Source organism: Camelus bactrianus, chromosome 26 (assembly GCF_048773025.1).
Source record: "Camelus bactrianus isolate YW-2024 breed Bactrian camel chromosome 26, ASM4877302v1, whole genome shotgun sequence".
Taxonomy (NCBI): domain Eukaryota; kingdom Metazoa; phylum Chordata; class Mammalia; order Artiodactyla; family Camelidae; genus Camelus; species Camelus bactrianus.
The window spans coordinates 19,604,820-19,621,384 of record NC_133564.1 but is presented as its reverse complement, the minus strand read 5'-3'; the positions used below and the strand labels follow the sequence as shown (position 1 = coordinate 19,621,384).

Sequence of the window (16,565 nt, the reverse complement as noted above, 5' to 3'; positions counted from 1 at the left end):
GGGTCAACACAACAAGACATCCTTCAATCAACCTCTCTCAAACCCCATAGAAGAATTTCCCTCGGGGTCACTGTTAGAGGCAATGATTCTGATATATCACTTTTTCTTTCTTTCCCTTCCTCCGCTCTTGAATTCTTGCCACCCAACTCTACAGAATGGTGTCCAGCATTAAATAAGAAAGGGGAAAGTACGGCAAAAGTTTGCTCTTTACATTAAAAACAAAACAAAACAAAACAAATTCACTGGGGATTGTCCAGACACTTAATAATAGGAGGTTTATAAATTGTTCAAAGACCAGAGAAAAATGCCAGAATAGAGATCATCTTTAATGGTTGCCATAGATGACACTGCAAATGTACCTCTTGGGTTGTCCGGTTTAGACACATCTTTGCAGGTGTTCTGCGATCATCAAGGAAGAAGGGATTTTTCCAACGGTCATAATTTGTTTGTAACACATACCATCTACCCTGCTTGGGGTCAAGTCTAGACACAAAAAGAGAGATTCCTTTTAGGCTTCATGCCTTAAACATGTACATATATTAGTCTATGCTTCAGTTTCTATTTATTCTGCTTTAACAAATGCACTTACTCGTATATATCCAAAGACCGTGTTCTGTCTCGTGTAATCACACAACCCTCCCCAGACTTGTTGCCTCCAAGGATAAAGTATGCTGGGGCCAGGATCTTGGTTTTTGTCAATATATTCTTGGCTTCTTCATAACTACACAAACATTTTAAAAAAAGAAACATTTTTAGTTGACTTGGAATGGAAATTTTTTAGGTGTGGAAACTAAGGAAAAACAAGTATCTGAGGAACATGAACCCAGGGAGAAACAATCTCTGACTCCTATGTGGTGAAACACTGAGCTCTGAAATGTTCCCTCTAGCCTGAAGGACAAACAAAATGGCCTCAAGAGACCATCTCCCACCCTTATAATCACTGCCTTTCACCCAAAAACAGAATTCAGGAAAATAATATAAATTACTATATGTAAGACTTAGGAATAGAAAGTAAACTTCTTGGAAATTAGTGCTATTAAAAATGGAAATGAATTTTCAAAGAAGACTACTAAACGTTATGCCCTGGAAATCATTAAAAATTGGATTGATGCCCATTTATTCTACGTCATTTGGATGCAGTGCTGGCTAAAGGCAGTTTTGCTACTGTAAGATTTCTGCACCAGCGTAGAATACAACTTCTAAGTTAACAGGTATTATGATTTAAATGAAGATTTTATTGCATAAATTTTTCCTTTCTGTATGGGTGATTTTTTTTTTGTACACCAATAAAAATTCATAGATGCCCTTCATAGTGGCACTATCCCTGGCACTTTTTAAATAAATCATTTCATTTCCTTGCTATAAATATACACACAAAATATGAAGAATTCCATATGAGTGTCAAAGGTTCACCTAAGAAATTCTGAAATAATTCCTCAATGGAAGATAAAGCTGGGAAATATTTTTGTATTTTAATATGAGTAATTTAAAATAAACTACAATACATTAAGAGGAACCACACACCATGATTCAAGGATAGTTCCATATCCACAAATCAATCAGTGTGATACACCAATTAACAAAATGAAGGATAAAAATCATATTATCATCTCAACAGATGCAGGAAAAGCATTTGATGAAATTCAACATCCGTATATGATTAAAAACTTTCCAAAAAGTGGGTATAGAGGGAACTTACCTCAACATAACAGAAGCCATATATTATAAGCCCACAGTTAACATCATACTCAGTAATGAAAGGCTGAAAGCTTTTTCTCTAAGATTAGGAACAGGACAGAGTTGCCTACTCTGGTCATTTTTATTCAATACAGTATTGGCAGCATTACCCAGAGCAATTAGGCAAGAAAAAGAAATAAAAGGTATCCAAGTCAGAAACGAAGAAGTGAAGTTGTCACTATTTACAGATGACATATTATACATAGAAATCTCTAAAGACTCCACCGAAAAAAACCTGTTATGACTAATAAATTCAGTAAAGACACAGGACCAAAACTGGTATGCAAAAGTCAGTTGTGTTTCTATACACTAATAATGAATTCTCAGAAAGAGAAATTAAGAAAACAATCCCATTTACAATTATGTTAAAAAGAATAAAATCCATGGGAATAAATTTAACCAAGGAGGTGAAAGATCTGTACACTGAGAGCTGTAAGACACTGATAAAGAAATGGAAGACACAAATAAATGGAAAGACATTCCAAGGTCATGGACTGGAAGAATTAATGTTGTTAAAATGTCCATACTACTCCAAAGCAATCTATAGATTCAGTGAAGTCCCTATGGAAATTCCAATGCCATTTTTTCAAAGAAATAAAACAAACAATCCTAAAATTTGTATGGAATCACAAAAGGCCCTGAATAGCCAAAGCAATCTTGAAAAAGAATAACTATATTTCAAACTATATTATAAAACCTCAGTAATCAAAACAGTGATACTGGAATAAAAACAGACACATGGATCAGTGGAACAGAATAGCCCAGAAACAAACCCATTTTTATATGGTCAATTAATTTACAAAAAAGGAACCAAGAATATACGTTGGGGAAGGACAGCCTCTTCAATAAACGGTGTTTGGAAAACTGGACAGCTACATGCAAAAGAATGAAACTGAACCACTATCTTACACCATACACAAAAATCAACTCAGACTAGATTAAAGATTTGAACCTAAGACCCGAAACCATGAAACTCCTAAAAGAAAACCATAGGTGGTAGGCTCCTTGACATGAGTCTTGGTAATGATCTTTTGGATTTGACACCAAAGCAAGTAAAACAAAAATAAACAAGTGGACTATATCAAACTAAAAAGCTTCTAAACAGCACACAAAACCATCAACAAAATGAAAAGGAAACCTACTGAATGGGAGAAAATATTTGCAAATCATGTGTCTGATAAAGGGGTTAATACCCAAAATATATATAGAACTCACACAACTCAATAGCAAAAACAATCTGATTAAAAAATGGGCAGAGATGCTGAACAGACATTTTTCCAAAGATGAGATACAGAAGGTCAACAGGTGTATGACAAGGTGCTCAACATCACTAACCATCAGGGAAATGCAAATCAAAACCACAATGAGGTGTCACCTCACACCTGTCAGACAGGCTGTTACGAAAAAGACAAGAGGTAACAAGTGTTGGCAAGGATGTGAAGAGAAGGGGACCATGTGCATGCACTGCCAGTGGGAATATTAACTGGTGCAGCCACTGTGGAAAACAAAAACTAAAATACCATACGATATGGAATTCCACTTCTAAGTATTTATGTGAAGGAAGTGAAAACACTAACTCAAAAATGTATGTGCCCCCCCGTGTTTGCTGCAGTACTATTCGTAATAGCCAAGATATGGAAACAACCTAAGTGTCCACCTAAGGATGAATGGATAAAGAAAATGTGGTATATATACAATATTATTTAGCCATTAAAAAGAACGAAATCTTGCCATTTGTGACAATATGGATGGACCTTGAGGACATTTTGCTAAATGAAATAAGTTAGAGAAAGACATATCATATGATCACACTTATATGTGGAATCTAAAAAAAAAAGAAAAAGAAAAACTCAATTCATAAATACAGAGAAGAGATTAGTAGTTGTCGGAGGTCGGAGGTGAGGGATGGGTGAAATGAGTGAAGGGGGTCAAAAGGTACGAACTTCTGGTGATAAACTAAGTCAGTCTTGGGAATGTAATGTACAGCATGGTGATTATAGCTAATAACATTGTAGTACGTATTTGAAAGTTCCAAGAAAGTAGAAGTTATCACAAGGAAAAAAAACTTGTAAATATGTGTTGATGTATGGTAACCAGACTTTTTATGGTGATCATTTTGCCATATATACAAAAATCAAAATATTTTATACTACATGTAAACTAATATAATGTTATATGTCAATTATATCTCAAGAAAAAATAAAATGATAAAATAAATATTAAAGCTCATAATAAAGCAACTAAACAGGTTACCTTGTACTATTTTCCAGAACTGATCTAAGGATAAACCCTGTCCACTTGGCATCTTTCTTTCCCAAAATCCATTCTAGGACACCTGGAAGAAATCAAACACACACAGTGTCATAGCACCTGGAAGAGATTAGACCATTAACCAGAAGGCATAGTCCAGCCCTCCTCTGAGACATCTATGAAACTCCCCTTTCACTTAGGAACTCTGCTCACCTATATAACCGCCGTTTGTACTGAACCGTTCATTCAGCGTGAGACTAAACAGTCCCTGAAAAGAAAACAAAGCAATGAAGTCTGAAACCTCAGCCATCCTGTTTAAGGCCCTCTCACTGTGCTACCATGTATACTGTTATATCAGGGCCTGGATTGGGGAACTGGCAGAGGGGGTGCAAAGATAAATCTAAACCATGACACTATCACCTTCTATTAACAAAGCTGTTTTAGAAGCTCAAAGCATTTTCACAGCTCGTATGTGAGAAACATAGGTGGGATGTTATTGGCTACACTTTTCTGACAAGGAAACTGAAGTGCAGAGACTTAATGCCTAACTTGCCTGAGGGGCAGACCCAAGATAGATTCCAGATTTACATCCCCAGCCCTTGCCACCCAGCCACATGCTTCCTCTCCACAAAAGGCTCAGAAACCTTCATCTCCTTCCTACTCTTCTCTACCATATGGGCTCACACCTATGAAGGAAGGTGACAAGAAGTGCAAAGGGATGAACTGGGGCTTCCTATTCTCTTTAGGTCCTCACTTCCTTAGACTCCACCTTTCACAGAGAGCTACCTGTACAACTGTGTAGCAACTGATTCCTTACTGGTTTGAATCCTGTTAGCATGCCCACATAGCCAGCAAAGCTTGACGCCTTAAAGACAGTTTGATTGTTTCTTTGGAAGTCCAAGTTCACTGTTAAAGGTTTCAGTTCCTCAGTTACGACCCAGGTATTATTATTAGCATTCCACCTACAAAAGACAAATTGTAGTGACCTTTAGGAACAGCAGTAACAATGATGAATATGATCGTGCTGGTCAAGGATTATCCCAGGTCCTTCATCTACCTAATCCCTAATGATCAATCTCCCCAGTACTTTTTCAGTATGGCTGGTTTTACCCTCCATTTTCTACATGATAAAACTGAGGCTCAGAGAAGTTAAGTAACTCTCCTAACATAACACAGCCTATAAATAACAAACCACAGATTAATATTTAGGTCTCTATACAAAGCCCTGTTTTTTTGTTTTTTCAGAAAGGTCAAGAACACACATGAAACAGAATGCTACTCTTCCTTCCAAGCAACAAACTGGACGTGCATCCAGAGCCTTCAAGCACGCTCCAGACTTCTGTTCACAGGTGCGACTCAGCTACAAACTCTTGTATCACTGAATAAGAGTGTGCCATCTTGTTTCAAAACTAAAGAATCTAGGATCTTCACTTCTGGTCCTATTCTGAGAGTGATTTGGGACTTACTTTTTATCAATGAAACACAATCAACTCTTCTTAGGGACTGACAGACACCACATTCTTTCTTACCCAAGAAATATTCCAAAATCCATGTTTCGCCCATGTAGTAGATGACCTAAATGAAAGTAAACAGAAAAGACATGTTAATAGCAATTATCACAGTATGACTGATTCTAAATCAAAGCTGGACACTTAATTTTGGCTAAGTGATAGTCACAACTGTTCTATCCGACAATAAGAATTAAGCAGCATCTGATATCATAAGCCTTAAACTTGTGGTTGCCAAGGGGGTAGGGGGTAGGAAGGGACAGACTGGGATTTCAAAATGTAGAATAGATAAACAAGATTATACTGTATAGCACAGGGAAATAGATACAAGATCTTACGGTAGCTCACAGCGAAAAAAAAATGTGACAGTGAATATATATATGCTCACGTATAACTGAAAAATTGTGCTCTACACTGGAATTTGACACAACATTGTAAAATGACTGTAACTCAATAAAAAAAAGTTAAAAAAAAACAATAAGCCTTAACAAGAGCAAACCGTTGCCCCTGTCACAGTGGCCAGATCCTCCTGCAATACCTGAGAACACAGGATTGCAGGTACGATTAGAACATGGGAAAAGGATCAGTCATTATTTTTTGGTCCACTATGACCAATTCCTACCCACTTAGCTATCTCAGCCTCACCTAATGTGACTTACCAACATGCTACCCTCCAGGCATTGTCACCTACAGCTATATGCAGAATACAGGTCAAAAGTAAGAGTGAACCAGGGTACATCATCCTGTACTTTGTACTCTGGGGACCAGTCAAGACACACATGGAAAAGCAAAGCTGGTCCACACAGGGCTCCTTGGCTGGGAAATGATGGAAGAAAGTTTGTTCTGCCCCTGTGAGTACTTACTATCAAATCATAAATACAGGTACAATTTGACTAGGAGGAAGGGTAAGAGTGTATTTAGTCCTGAAACACTTCTTCCAAGATTTGTGCATACCTTAATTAAACTTTAATAGGCATTACAAGTGGTCTTAAAAATAAGAAAAGTTTTCAATTCATTTTCAAAAACTTAACCAAGATCTATAAAACCATATGCAATATGCATAGTATTTGCACAGTAAGCCCGTATTTTACAGGTTCTAATTTCATTTATTTCAAGATTTTTCTTTTACCTCGTACTTTGCTCCGCCCACCCTCCCTCAGCATACATTTATTTACCTTCTTTGTCTTCTGCTATTATTGACGTACAAATGGTAAAAAATTCGTAGAAAATATTGAATGAAATAATCTCTCCTAAGAGAAAAGACAGGAAATTCTGGGGTCAACATACAGAACCATGACAGTGTTAGAAAATTCTTTCTTAAGAAAAGGTTTAAGTATCGTCACTGGGTGAGGCTTTGCTCTGGCACACCTGCGTGTCTGAGGACAGTCTGAGTGGGCCTGAACAGCTGGCCTGCGGGAGGTGTCTCACTAGCCTGTACTCTCTGCAGATTCGAGATAAAACGAGTCCCGAGAGAGGCAGCTACTGGGCAAGGTGAACACTGGGCATTTTGGGATTATACTACAACATAACGTACACATTTTTTATCAATATGCTTTTTGGTTTTCTTTAGAGGGCTCAAATACGATTATTTAATATATCTGGCTGTATGCTGAAAGTGTACTGTGTCCAGGTTTTTAGAGTGTGACTAATATTTATAAGGTGAGAAAAGAGATAAGGCACTAGTAATAGAATAAGGACAGAGCTTATCAAGACAGTCTATTGCAAAACATTTCAATTTTTGAATATTTTTCCTAATTTGTATAATAATAATATCATATAGCATTTAATTTGAAGGTATACAACACACTTCTCTGTTTCATTTTATGTTAACATGTTGAGCTTCACATGCTTTTTCCTACCTTAATCTAATATTTATTTTATAGCCATTTGATTTTTACTTTGGTCAAGTTTCACTCTTATTTTGTTAATCTTCTCAACCCATTTTTCTCTTGAGATATTTATATGTGGTATTCATTTGCTAGAGTTCTTTACAATAAAGGAATTAAAGACATTTCTCATATAGGCTGCAAGTGAGTATTTCGAGTATGTTAATTATCTTTTTAAAGAAGCCAACCCCCCCCAAAAAATTCAGCCACTTTCGTTGATAAATACTATTGATTTTCAGTAATTCTCAATCTTTTGTAAAACCAAGGTATATACAGGCTTCATAAAATAACAACTCTATTTAACTTTGGTAGCTTAAAAATAAAACTTTCCAGAGGTCTTTTTCATTAAATTAAGTGCTATAAATTAGAAATAGAAAATTTAAAAATAGCTTCCAAAAACATCAATACTTAAGGATATGACAAATATGAAAAACATGGTAAATGATGTAACAAAGGATATGATGAATGAATGATATGCAAAACCTCTTCCCTGAAAATGAAAAATACTGCTCAGAGAATCAATTACCCAAATAAATGTTGAAACCTCATACACCAAGTTCATGGACGGGAAAACTCAGTATTATAATCCCACTGAAAACATCAGCAGGCTCTTCTGTCAAAGTTGACAGGCTGATTCTAAAATGTATATGGAAATGCAAAGGGTCCAGAATAGCTAAGAGAATTTTAAAGAAAAACCAAGTTAGAAAACTTACACTACACGATACTAAGACTTACAATGAAGCTTTAGCAACTACAGCAGCATGGTGCTGGAGTAAGGAAAGACAAACAGACAAATGAAACTAAACAGAGAAGTCCCCAAATACAATCAGACATATGCAATCACTCGATCTATATCAAAGGCACCACTGCAATTTACTGAGGGAAGATAGTCTTTTTTTATGTCTTTTATTTTTATTTTTTTAGGAAAGTCTTTTTGGGTGAGGGTGTAGCTCAAATGGTAGAGCGCATGCCTAGCATGCACGTGGTCCTGGTTGCAATCCCCAGTACCTCCATTTAAAAAATACATAAAAATAATAAACAAATAAATAGATCTAATGGCCTCCCCCAACAAAAAATATAAACAATTTAGGATAGTCCTTTTAATAAATGCTGTTGTCACTTGGACATTCCATATGGAAAAAATCTGAATCTTGATTCCTAACTCATGCCATACACAAAAGTTAATTCAAGATACATCATGGATCTAAATAAATCTACCTTTACTTAAAAGAAAAAAAATACACCTCGTGGGCCTTTACGTAAAAAGTAAATCAAAACATACAGAAGAAAACATAGAAGAATATGTTTGAGAGCAAGCAGAGATCACTTAAATAGGCACAAAAAGCACTACCCATTAAAAAAAAAATGGGAAAACTGGACTTCACTAAAATTAAGAATTTCTGTTCATCAAAAGACACCAATAAGAGGACAAAAATGCAAGCTACAGAGTGGGAGAAGATATTCATAATACATGTATCTGATGAAGAACTTGTACTGGTGTGTAGGTTATGTATGCATGTGTGTGTGTGTGTATTCCATGTATGAGTGTGTGTGTGTGTGTGTGTGTATACATATACGTGTGTGTATATATATATATATATGAAGAATTCCTTCAAGCCAATAAAAATGGGCATTAGATTTAACAAGGAGACGGAAGGGAGAAAGGGAGGAGGGAAGGAAGGAAGGAAAAGGTCAATAAATTATTCAATCTCATTAGTCGTGAGGGAAATGCAAATTAAACAGTAATGGGTGAATATAACACACAACAAAATGGCTCAAATTAAAAAGACCGACACTATCAAGCGGAGAAAATGAAAACTCTTGTACTATGCTGTCAGCGGATACAACACTGGAGAACTGGCTGGCAGAATCAAGGCTAAACAGACAGCCACCCTGTAACACAGTGCATGTCCTAGGGAAAGGAGGGCATAGGCCCATCAAGGGACATGTACAGAATGTTCAAAACTGCTTTATTCTGAATATCCTGAATCTGGAAACAACAAAAATCCTATTCACGCAATAGCCTACTACCTAGAATGGTAAGTGCAAGACACCAGACACAACAGCTCATACTGTTCAGCTCTATCTGTATGACGTTCAAGAGGCAAAATGAATCTATGGTGAAGTCAGAATCGTGGTTGCCTGAGGACTTGGAATTGTCTGGGAAGGGGCAGGATGGAGGCAGGCTAGATTGCCAGAATTTTCTGCATCTTCCCCTGAGCTGTGATTACGTGCATGCATGCATTTTTAAAGCTATTGAGCTGTACATTTAATATCTGTACACTTTACTGCATGCATATCATACTTCAATAAAAAATTTTAAGTACTAAATTTTTTTAAAAGTTGTAAAGTGAACTTTACCTAAAGGTATGTTAGTAACAGCTGCAATTCCCTTCATTTCCTCCTCGTAAGGGCCAGGAAAGTTGCCAAGCAGACCAGGCTGAAAAACAAATGAACAACTGTTCAACCTAAAATGTTGCTTTGAGGTTTGGTTCTTTCACACATCATTTGTTCTAGCTATTGCTGCCGCAATATGTGACCATAGCTTCTTTTTGAAAGCACTTCCACATCATGAAATTTCTAAAAGATTCTATGTAATGTTTGGCCCCTATAACTCTTGCTTTTGTACCTTTAAGCTCATCTGCTCTCAGGTATCATGCAGAGACCTATGATTCTCAGATTGTTTTTTCCTGCCTTATATTTCACCCTATTCTCCACAGAGAGGGACCCGGAATAATTCCACTTGGATGCCCTAAGCTTAACTCACAGAACAAGAACATCACCACAAGCACCACTTACCTCTCTACTCAAATTTGCCCTCTAGTCTCTGGCATCACACCCTCATTACAGTCTTTCTCCCTTATCTGTGGTTTCCTTTTCTGCAGCTTTATTTACCTGCAGTCAACCACAGCTCAAAAAATATTAAACGGAAAATTACATAAGTAAACAATTCATAGGTTTTAAGTTGCAGGCCGTGTTGGGTAGTGTGATGAAATCTCACACTGTCCCACTGTATCCCACCTGAGGGCTGGATCCTCAGGCATCGACCTCGTCTGCTCCTCACATCCAACTATCAGTATCATCATGGCTTGAGGATCCAGGATCAAACAAAGCAGAGGATCCTCTTTCTGTAGTCACGTCAGGTCAGCAGTAGCCTAATGCTACCTCACAATGCCTATGTCAATCACCTGACTTCATCCCCTCATGGAAGCATTTAATCATCTTACATTATCACAAGAAGAAGGGTGGGAACAGGACAATATTTTGAGAGAGAAAGCACATTTATGTAACTTTTATTATTGTTATAACTGTTCCATTTTATTATGATTAGTTGTTAATCTCCTACTGTGCCTAGCTCATAAATTAAACTTTATCATAGGTATGTATGTATAGGAAAAAACATAGCACATACAGGGTTCAACACTATCCACAGCTTCAGCATCTACTGGCGTCTTGGAATGTATCTTCTGATAAGGGGAACTATGGTACTATTTCCTTCCCACAGCAACAAATTACATCTAGTCATTCACAAAACATCTGTCATAGTTAACAGCTGATTTGGGGCTAAGATGCATTACTGCATCCTGAGAGCAAACAATGGACACATGAGCAAATTCAATGGTGGACATACATATTTTGTTTTTGCATAATGATTTGATTTATACACATCTTGAAATGATTATCACAGTAAGTTCAATGAACACCCATCATCTTCTATAAATACAAAATAAACGAAAAAGAAAAGAAAATTTTTTCCTTGTGATGTGAACTTCTTCAAAGGAAAACGAAAAAAATGTTTTCCCTTGGGATGTGAACTCAGGATTTACTCTCTTAATAAACTTTCATATAGAACATACAGCAATGTTAATTATGTTATATAATTATACATTTTTATATATATATAATTATATTTATAATTATAAATATGTGCATTAGACCCTAGTATTCATTTATCTTTTACTGGAAGTTTGTACATTTTGACCACCTTCATCCAATTCCCCGTCCCCCACTCCCTACTTCTGGTAACCACAAATCCAATCTCTTTCTGTGAGTTTGTTTTTGAAGTATAATTGATCTATAATACTATGTTAGATCCTGCTGCTTCAATATTTCTATTCAGTTCAAAGTGATCACCACTATAAGTCTAGTTATATCTGTCACCGTACAAAGATGTTCCATCATTACTGACAATATTCCCCACGTTGTACACTTCATACCTGTGACTCATTTATTTGTAACTAAAAGTCTGTACCTCTTAATCTCCCTAACCTCTCTCCTCTCCCTACACTCCTCTCCTCTGGCAGCCACCTGTTTGTTCTCTGTATATGACTGTTTCTGTTTTGCTATGTTCATTCATTTTTTTTTTAATTTCAAAGATAAGTAAAAATCATACAGTATCTATCTTTCTCTGTCTAATTTATTTCACTTAGATCCTTCCATGTTGTTGCAAATGGCAGGGTTTCATTCTTTTTTAAGGCTGAGTAATATTCCATTGCACGTATATGTGAACCACATCTTCTTTATCCATTCATATATACTTTTATCCTCAATTGAAACTATTTACTAGCAATGAGATCAAGATTTAAGCTCACAGCTTTTTGCTAAGATAATGTGTTTAAGATTCACAAGTTTCATTTTTCACCAACTTGGCATTTATATGTAATGGGACATAAGCGTATCATCCTTTTCATCTAGGAATTCAAAGCATTGCACAAGTGGAATATTCCTGCCAATTTAACAAGCAAAAATGACTTATTGCACATATATTAACCACTTATAACATCTATACACTGGGCTTTACATTGTTATGTCATTTAATCCTTACAATCACCATATGAAATATGAATTATTAGTAAATTCTCCCTGATGAGAGATCTGAAGTTTTTAAGTTGAGAAACTTGTCAATATGAAGAAACAGGATCAGCACAGAGACAGGCTGTCAATGCTCGTGACTACATCAAAACCACACTGACTGCTAAACAACCATTGGGGGAAAAAAAAAGACTAGAATCAGCAAAAAATGTCTTCACCTGAAAACATAAAGAGGGAACCACAGCAGGATGGTAGGAGGGGTGGGCTCATGATATAATTGGGCCACATATCCCCCAGGTGGGCAACCCACAAGTTGGAGAGTAAGTCGCAGAGCCCCTCCCACAGGAGTGAGTTCTGAGCCCCATGCCAGACTCCCTGGCCCGGGGTTCTGGCACTGGGAGGAGGAGACCCCCGGACATTTGGTTTTAAAGGCCAGTGAGGCTTAATTCCACAAGCCCCACAGTACTTGGGGAAATAGAGACTTCATTCTCTTGGGAAGCGTACACAGAATCTTGTGTGCACCAGATCCAAGGGCAGAGGCAATAATTTCATAGGAACCTGGGCCAGATCTGCCTGCTGGTTTTGTAAGGTCTCCTAGGGAGGTAGGCAACAGATACCGCTCACTCTAGGGACATAAAAGCTGGTGGCAAATATTTTGGGAGTGTTCATCTACATGAGCTTTCCTGGAGGCTGACAACTTGATTGCATCATTAGCACCAAGACCTAGCCCCAGCCAACAGCCTATAGGCTTAAGGGCTGGGAAGCCTCAGGCCAAACAACATACTGGGTGGGAATACAGCCCCACCCATCGGCAAACTTCCTGAGCCACAAACACTCCAGACATAGCCCTACCCACCAGAGGACCAGGACCAAGCTCCATGCAGCAGTGGGCAGGCACCAATTTCTCCAGCCAGGAAACCTGCATAATCCCCTAGTCCAGCCTCATCCACCAGGGGACAGATACCAGAAATAAGAAAACAACAATCCCAAAGCCTGTGGAAGGAATCTGCAAATGCAGGCCAGACTCTACCCTGGGACTGGCTGGACCCTGGCCCTTGGGTGACAAGAGAGGAGTGTACTGCTGGGACGCACAGGATGTCTCCCACAGGGGGCCACTTCTCCAAGGTCGAGAAACATAACTAACCTACCTAAAAATACAAACATAAAGAAAGACAACATGAAGTGGTAGAGGAATACCTTCCAGGCCAAGGAACAAGATAAAATCCCAGAAGAAGAAATAAACGATGAGGAGACGGACAATCTATCCGAGAAAGAGTTTAGAGTAATGATGGTGAAGATGTTCAGAGAACTCAGAAGAAGTATAGATGCACAGGGGGATGTTTTTAGCGAAGAGTTAGAAAATATAAAGAACACCCAGAGATGAAGAATAAAATTTTTGAAATGAGTAACACACTAGAAGGAACCAACAACAGGCTAAATGAGGCAGGAGAATGGATCAGTAAACTAGAAGACAGATCAGTGGAAATTACTACTGCAAAAAGGGAAAAATAAAAAAGGATTAAAAGAAATGAGGATAGTTTAAGAGAACTCTGGGACAATATGAAGCACACTAATATTTGCATTATAGGGGTCCCAGAAAGAAGAGAGAAAGGACCTGAGGAAATTTTTGAAGAGATAATAACTGAAAACTTCCCTGACTTGGGAAAGGAAACAGTCACCCAAGTCCAAGAAGTGCAGAGAGTCCCACACAGAATCAACTGAAAGAGGAACACACCGAGGCACATAGTAATCAAATTGATAAAAATTAAGGATGAGGAGAAAATATTAAAATCAGCAAGAGAAAAGCAACAAATAACATACAAGGAAACTTCCATAAAGTTAACAGCTGACTTTTCAGCAGAAACTCTACAGGTCAGAAGGGAATGGCACAATATATTCAAAGTGATGAAAGGGAAAAACTTACAACAAAGAATATTCTATCCAGCAAGGCTCTCGTTCAGATTTGATAGAGAAATCAAAAGCTTCACAGATAAACAAAAGCTAAAAGAATTCAGCACCACCAAACCAGCTTTATAACAAATGTTAAAGGAACTTCTCTAGCCAACAAACCACAAGAAAAGAGAACAAAAAGAAGAAAGAGAGAGAGAGAGAAAAAAAAAAGACCTACAAAAACAAATCCAAAACAATGAACAAAATGGCGATAAGAACATATGTATTGATAATTACCTTAAATGTAAATGAATTAAACGCTCCAACCAAAAGACAGACTGGCTGACTGGATACAAAAACAAGACCCATATATATGCTGTCTTCAAGAGACCCATTTCAGAGCTAGAGACACATGTAGGCTGAAAGTGTAAGGGGGTGGAAAAAGATATTCTACGTAAATGGAAACCAAAAGAAAGATGGAGTAGCAATACTTAGACAATATAGATTCTATTTTTTTATCTTTTGTTTTTGTTTTTTGGGGGGGTAATTATGTTCATTTATTTATTATTATCATTTTGTATTTAATGCAGGTATTGGGAATCAAACCCATGACCTCGGGCATGCTAAGCATGGTCTATACCACTGAGCTATACCCTCCCCCTCCAAAATAGATTTTAAAATAAAGACTGTTACAAAAGACAAAGAAGGACACTACATAATACTCAAAGGATCAATCCAAGAAGAGGATATAACAATTATAAATATATACACACCCAACATCGGAGCATCTCACTATACAAGGCAATTGTTAACGGACATAAAAGGAGAAATCGACAATAACACAATAATAGTGGGGGACCTTAACGCCCTACTTATGTCAATGGGCACATCATCCAGACAGCAAATCAATAAGGAAATGGCACATTAGACCAGATGGACTTAACTGGTATTCATAGAGCATTCCATCCTACAGCAACAGAATACACATTCTTCGCAAATGCATGTGGAACATTCTCCAGAATCAATCACATGCTGGCCTACAAAGCAAGCCTCAGTAAATTTAAAAAAAACTGAAGTTGTACCAAGCATATTTTCTGACCCCAACACTGTAAGGTTAGAAATCAACTACAGGAAAAAACTGCAAAAACTGCAAACATGTGGAGGCTAAACAATATGCCACTAAACAACCAATGCATCACTGAAGAAACCAAAGAGGAAATCTAAAAATACTCTGAGACAAATGAAAATGAAAACACAATGATCCAAAACCTCTGGGACGCAGCAAAAGCAGTTCTAGGAGGGAAGTTTACAGCAATACAAGCCCACCTCAGGCAACAAGAAAAATCTCAAGTAAATAACCTAACCGTACACCAAAGCAGCTAGAGAAAAACAAACAAAACCCAAAGTTAGTAGACAAAAAGAAATCATAAAGATTAGAGCATAAATAAATGAAAGATACTAAAAAAAATAGAAAAGATCAATGAAACTAAAAGCTGATTCTTTGAAAAGATAAACAAAATTGATAAACCTTTAGTCAGACTCACCAAAAAAAAAAAAAGGGGGGCGGGGAGAAGGCCCAAATTAATAAATTCAGAAATGAGAAAAAAGTTACAACCGACAGCATGGAAATTCAAGGGATCATAAGAGGCTACCGTGAGCAACTATACGCCAACAAAAAGGAGAATTTCGAAGAAATGGACAATTTCCTAGAAAGGTACAATTTGCCAAGAGTGAACCAGGAACAAATAGAAAATATGAACAGACCAATTACCAGTACTGAAATTGTATAAATAATTTAAAAACTTCCAACAAACAAAAGTCCAGGATCAGATGACCTCACAGGTGAATTCTACCAAACATTTAGAGAACAGTTAACACCTATCCTGAAACTATTCGAAAAACTGCAGAGGAAGGAACACTTCCAAACTCATTGTATGAGGCCATCATTACCCTGATACCAAAACCAGACAAAGATTTCACAAAAAAAAGATTATAGGCCAGTATCACTTATGAATACAGATGCAAAAATTCTCAATAAAACACTAGTAAATTGACTCCAACTATGCATTGAAAGTATCATACACCATGATCAAGTGGGATTTATCCCAGGAATGCAAGGATTTTTCAATATCCGCAAATCAATCAATGTGATACACCACATTAACTAATTGAAGAATAAAAACCATGATCATCTCAAAAGATGTAGGTAAAGCTTCTGATAAAATTCAACATCCATTTATGATTAAAACTCTCCAGAGAGTGGGCATAGACAGAATATATCTCAACATAATAAAGGCCATATATGAAAAACCCACAGCTAACATCATACTCAATGGGGAAAAACTGAAATCATTTCCTCTAAGATCAGGAATAAGACAAGGATGCCCACTCTTGCCCCTTTTATTCAACATAGTTTTGGAAATCCTAGCCACAGCAATCAGACAAGAAAAGGAAATAAAAGGAATCCAAATCGGAAATGAAG

The 16,565-nt window shown here is 37.1% G+C and overlaps 1 protein-coding gene across 2 annotated transcripts in view; it reads right to left on the bottom strand.

Moving 5' to 3' along the window:
* The window catches only part of ASAH1 (N-acylsphingosine amidohydrolase 1), a 51,641-nt gene that overhangs the window by 14,013 nt on the left and 21,063 nt on the right, over positions 1-16,565 (bottom strand). For both annotated transcript variants that reach the window (XM_045515464.2, XM_010953268.3), the window contains exons 5-12: positions 9,743-9,821; positions 6,671-6,745; positions 5,517-5,562; positions 4,805-4,949; positions 4,201-4,255; positions 3,991-4,072; positions 590-721; positions 360-483 (exon numbers count right to left, since the gene is read on the bottom strand). In XM_045515464.2, the coding sequence (XP_045371420.2) occupies positions 360-483; positions 590-721; positions 3,991-4,072; positions 4,201-4,255; positions 4,805-4,949; positions 5,517-5,562; positions 6,671-6,745; positions 9,743-9,821 (738 nt within the window). The remainder of the gene's footprint in view (positions 1-359; positions 484-589; positions 722-3,990; positions 4,073-4,200; positions 4,256-4,804; positions 4,950-5,516; positions 5,563-6,670; positions 6,746-9,742; positions 9,822-16,565) is intronic.